A 6,000-nucleotide genomic window follows, 5' to 3' on the forward strand; every position below is an offset into this window, starting at 1 on the left:
TTTAGTCACATGATCAACAAAATCACGTATTTTAATTACCCTAAAAAAGTTTTTTTCTTTTAATTTTTACTTCAACAGGGTGTCTAATGAAGTTGATTTGGATATTTCCAGTGTCTGCACTTAAAAAAAAAAAAAAAAAAAAAGCCACACATGACTGTATGCTGTGATATTCAAAAAGTAGTGTTTTCTTCAACATTCTAATAGAATGCATAAAAATTAGTGAGTTAAAATAAACGAAAGAAAGAAAAAATCAGAAGAGCAAGTGTTTTTTGGACGTTATTTCTCTCAGAATGCTTGTAATTTACACTTACCTTTGTATATGTAAATGTTGATTTCTACTCACCTCTCACAACCAACCCTTTCCTCACTTGGTTCACCGTATTACATTTATTTATTTATTACATTCGGTACAAAAAAATACTGTTAAACAGACCAGTTCTTCTCCCTGATGAGTTTCTCACAGTCTGAATCATCTTTCTGGAAATATTTACATATGGAATGCGTCCATGAGCACAAACAGTATCATATACTATCCACTGGGAAAACAACCTCTCCTCGTGCAACTTTTCGATACGACACTACTATATTATAAACAGATCTTATATTATAAATACTATCTACTTCCTTTCTCGTACTAGCTAGTTTTTCAGTAGTTGGCCAGGTAGCCTTATCACTACCTACACCCAGACGATGGGGTCACCACCTTGAAGGAACTCAAAGGGAATTTTTTGATTTCTCCAGTATCATACTATAATTTCCGGTATATTTTCAGTACTTTAAGTATCGATATAGATCTCCAGTATTTTAACTGTCAGTAGAACCTTGTTCAATCACATGTAGAAAAAAAAATAATAAAATAAAAATACTTTAGTTGTACCTTCCTAGAGCAAATTTTTCCTCTTGGTATCCGACAGACATTTTCCGTCGAACAGATCCTCTGCCAGCGGAATTTTTAACCTCCGTGGTGCTGCTTCTGATTTCAGAGCCACTTCCAAACTTAGTTTGAAGGTCTTCCTGCACGGCTCGTAAATCTGCTGAAAGATCCGCACCCATATCTGCGGACTGCAAATACGAAAGAACTACTTTGCAACAATACGTGCAAACTCGAAGGTCACCTACAAAAGAATGCAAAGGCATTGTAAGTTCCTATTTAAGAGTATACAAAATTTAATAAACAAAGCAATTACAAACTCTCATAGAATACGACGCTCCTTTCTTGCTTCCAATTTCTGGCAAGTCTAACAAAACCACTGTTATGGTGATGAAACGTAACCTCCAGTCTGAGTTTTACTATTGGCCTGAGTCAGTGCAACTTGAGAGTAAATTACACGAAACTTTTATTGTGTATGTGCTTTTGATTACTCATACATAGACTTCGGATTTTCATGCAAATGCATATATTGTTTGCTTATATGCATCTCTGTTAAACTTGGCAGGGGTTTCTGACAACTATAAAACAGCTCGAATTTGAAGTTTTTATAATGCATATAAATGTATATTTGAAAGATTAAAAGCATACATTACTACTTCAGAGCATATTCAACATATCTATAAGTTTTTATTTCAGGTGTATGCTTATAGCATCAAATAAATCCAGTTTTAGTTTGTATTTTCAGTGCATCTAAGTGTCTATGTAACAGAACGGCTTTCTGCTAGGGAGGATGGAAGAATGTCTAGTTTATGGAGGACCAATAATGTTAGCAACCCATCATCAGCGCAAAGGCGCACACAATTGCCGATAATGCGTTAAGAGAAATTTAATAATGATAAAGACTTATTGTAATATCGTGTCGACATAATTCAGAAACAAGAGACAGAGAAATGCTGCTCAATGAATGCTTAGTTCTATTTAATTAAATTCAGCACGAGCTCCAGTCAGTTTCTTATAAATTCGGGCTTTCTGTGGAAAAGAAATTGACGGATGTTCTTGCCAGAAACTCCGACTAGAGAACAATTGAAGCCATTAGAAAATACCTTTAAAAGTTAAATTTCAAGTTGCCATAAAATATAGACACTAAACTTGCTCCTTTCTATAAATATTGTCCAGTAACATTGTTGATATTGAGAGGTCATTTTCTTGCTATAAATGCATACAAACTGATACCAAAAAATATAGAGAAGCATCTCGCAATATACTGTAAGGCCAATTACGGGAAGAAGTAAATCCTTAAAATTGAAGATTTTTTTTAAAACTTTTGTACAATACAAGCGTGTAACAAAGTGAGGCTCGTTTTATTTCATGTAAAGTAAATGCACTTTAAAATACAAATGTGAATAAAAACTAAATATCGTATTCTCACATTACTGTGTTTATTTTAATCTCATAATTTGTATGTGTTTTTAAAAGTTAGGAGCATATTTGTATATCATAAAAATAAATTCTGAAGAGAAGCCCCTGAAAGGTTAGGTAGACTTTCCATGTCATATTTCACCTACAAAACGTTGTCTCAACTTTGCTATATGTTTGAAAATGTTCTCTTTTATTGCATTGTTAGTGCAAATTAAGTGCATATTTTAACACATTTAAGAGCATAGTTGCATACAATTTCATGAATTTTAAGTGCCTAAAAATCCGATATCTACTCATAAGGAATAGTTAACACAATACCCTTTTCTTATCGTTAACCTGAATTTGATTTCTGGTCAGCGAAAACTCTGGACGTTTAAACTTACAAAATCATAACCTATAACGCGTTAGTGTTCATATCTTACGTTCATTTAAGTATTTTTTCTTTCTTTTTTCCAATTTATTCCATCCCCATTCACCTATTTCCTTACCTTTTGCCTTGAAACTGTTGACAGTTGGCAGCGAAAATTCAAAAATTAATTAAGAACAGAATTCTGAAATGATATTACGGGTAGATGAAGACTGTTAGAATTTTGTTTCTATTAAATATATTGTATTACTATAGATAAATTCTATCTCCACGATCTGACTAAAAGTAGGTTCTAGTCCATTTTTATCGCGAGCTAGACAAGCCACTAAACCAGTGTTAAAAGGAATAGGATGGCCAGTTCGTTCCTCACGTTGTTCAAAAGTTATGGAAAATTAAATTACAGAACTGTATTAAAGAGAAATATTAGGAATTCAGGATGACACACACCAAGGAACTGAATAATTATGACTTTATTACCCATATATAGGGTAGCCCAAAAGTAGGTATACAGACCAGCATCGATCAAGTATGACATTTTAATTTATTAATATGACGAATTTATTTGCTATGGTTTGTTCCGAGGTTAAGTTATAACATATTAAGAACAAATTAGGAAGAAACTGGAAATCAATACCTGTATGGATAACAGTAAGTAAATGATATAAAATGTCATGACCGATCAATACGGAACCGAATACTGTTTTGGGCCATCCTGTATTCAATTAAACAAAATTCTGAACAATGCTTTTAGTGAATGAAATAGATTTTAAAAAACTGTGTTACAGTTTTTGTAGTTTCAGTATAGTAACAATGACTTTATCAAACACAAAGTTATTGATAATGTGTCTGATGAAAGCGTTATTATACTATCAAAATCGTAACACGGACTTCAGTGGTTCAATGGTGAAGCGCTCACTTCTAGTAGAGGTCCCTGGTTGAATCCCAGCTAGAGTCAAGTAGGCTTTGTGGTGGACAAACACTATATGCGTGGGTTTTCTCGGCATTCTCCAATGTCCTCTAACTTATTTTTCATTCCACCATTATCATCTATCTTATCACCACGATTTCCCTTAGCTTAGCTTCGTTTTCCATCCTTGCCTGCTTATTGTTTGCTTGAGGTTTAACGCCCTCTTTAAGCAGAGGAGTTATATAATACATGAAGTTAGTTTAACACAATATGAACCAAATGTACTCTCACCGGGAACCGTATTCAACAATTCTCAGGTAGCTAATTTCCATATTCTTCTGGTTTTCTTCTTCTTCAAACGTTTGTTAGAACGATAAATTGAACATAATGACTCTGGATGCTGAAACGTTTCGGAGATCTTAACGTCCTCCGATACATGGCACGTCGAAAAGTACTATTTTCTCAACGAGGAAAAGCTGTAGATACCCCCCCCCCCCCCCCAAGAAAAGTTAACGAAGTTGAGGTGGACGACCTGCGTTTAAGTACTTACGCACTTTAAAGCTGGTGTCCTGTAACATACTCTGCCTTCCACTCCCAATATGCATAAACTGCCAATCGCAGCGCTTGCTAAATAGTGCTTTCATTTCCTGATGTATATTATGGATAAAATTTAGAAGAACTAACTTTAGGATGTAATTTAGCTTAATTAGAACTCTAAAGATATACTATTAAGAATAACTTAAGACTTATAATTCGGAGTAATCATTCTTATTTAATATCTTAACATTATTTAAGTAGCACTAACAGGATACATTATCTTCTTAAACAATATTCTATTTCTCTAGTCGCTATACAAACAAATCCTAATAAACATATCTAGCTGTCACTTCTTTTTAATAACCTTAAAAAGCACATGTGCATATTGATAACATTTACCGCCCAACAAGACTACTTTATTCCTTGTATATTTATATTTCACATTACTATGAACCTCTACTATAAATCTACAATTTTAAATTTCATACTGTGTTACTTTTCTGTACATTTTTAATGTTGAAAAACGTATTTATCATTGTCATGACCATTATTGATTATTTATTTAATTTAATTCCTCCTCCTCCTCCTTTATTCCTCCGGCGTGTTTTGTCAGTCTGCTATAGGTAAGTCGCACATAAATGTTGCTCTCTCGTGCGAATTGTGGTAGTTTATGGTAAACATACACTAACAACATGTTCAGTAGTAAGCATTTGTAATACAGTTGACAGTACAACTTCATTGGACATACCTGTACAGCCCATAATTTTCCCAGGGATTATCTGATTACAGCATCTAGAACAAAATATTTGGCCGCACACACGGCAATGATGCCGTCTTCGGAATGTTGTGAATTTCTCTCCACATTCGTAACACTCCTTACTGACAGAATCAGGCATCCAATATTGTTTGAAGTCTGTGTCTTTGTATGATTGAAGACCCTGTAACACATTAGCAAACAAGCTTTTTATAAAAAAGCATGTAAAATACACACTTAACACATATTAGTCTTAGCTTAAAAACTATTACGTATTGTAAAGAACAAGTAATGTAAACAACGAGTTTCTTTGTCTAGCATCTAATTTGCCCAATAAGTTTAACATATTCATTTAGCACAAATTCAGATATGTCCAGTCACAGTGTACTAACCAGGAATGGCCCCAAAGTTGAAAATTGAATCTGGGGATAACCTATATATTTCCTGAAACGGTTTGTGGATTAAGTTGAAAAACATATTTTAATTTCTAGCCCGGAAGTGACCCCTACCCCTTTAGGGTTGGAATTATATATATATATAGAACAACTTGACCTATATGTCCTATATATCAAAGTGTTACGTATGACTAGTAGATTAAGAATATAATATGCACTACTCAATTATATCCTATATTAATGAAAAAAAATATGATTGTTTCACTATAAATATCCTATATTAGTGGACGTATAAAGTTGAGAAAAGCACATCTATAATATCCAGTGAACAGTAAGTCATTCGGTATCACAACTAATGTGACTCATTGTTATGGAGATATGACACATTCGGTTTACGTATTTCAATTTCTACATTTTCCTCGATTTCACTTATATACGTTGTCAGACTAGTACGTTCATTATATATTCGTCAACTCTCATCTAGATGAGTTGTTCGATAAGTCACACGGTACTAAAACGTTCAACAGATTTTGAGTTACTATAGTGTTTTCAAAACTAGAAACAAATTGACGTTTGGAGAAGCACATGGTACGCTGTTGTCACATCGTGCGCATCCCGGTCAGTCATCAGCTGGAATTGTCCTGTGAGTCTTAACGGAAAGGAAAATCTCTAAATATTGTTATGTTTGACTGGATGAAAGGATATGTTTGTCGTCCCAGTTTGTGTATGTTCTAAAGGAGGAAGCTGCGT

At 33.8% G+C, this 6,000-nt stretch overlaps 1 protein-coding gene across 2 annotated transcripts in view; it reads right to left on the bottom strand.

Moving 5' to 3' along the window:
* fab1 (1-phosphatidylinositol 3-phosphate 5-kinase fab1) overlaps positions 1-5,034 on the bottom strand; it is a 95,694-nt gene extending 90,660 nt beyond the window's left edge. For both annotated transcript variants that reach the window (XM_081739542.1, XM_081739541.1), the window contains exons 1-2: positions 4,850-5,034; positions 878-1,115 (exon numbers count right to left, since the gene is read on the bottom strand). In XM_081739542.1, coding sequence (XP_081595668.1) covers positions 878-1,115; positions 4,850-4,997 — 386 coding nt within the window. In that variant the 5' untranslated portion in view covers positions 4,998-5,034. The remainder of the gene's footprint in view (positions 1-877; positions 1,116-4,849) is intronic.
* Positions 5,035-6,000: the final 966 nt, after the last annotated feature.

The sequence above is a fragment of the Thermobia domestica genome, chromosome 2, assembly GCF_964235325.1.
Source record: "Thermobia domestica chromosome 2, izTheDome1.hap1.1, whole genome shotgun sequence".
In the NCBI taxonomy this organism is placed as follows: domain Eukaryota; kingdom Metazoa; phylum Arthropoda; class Insecta; order Zygentoma; family Lepismatidae; genus Thermobia; species Thermobia domestica.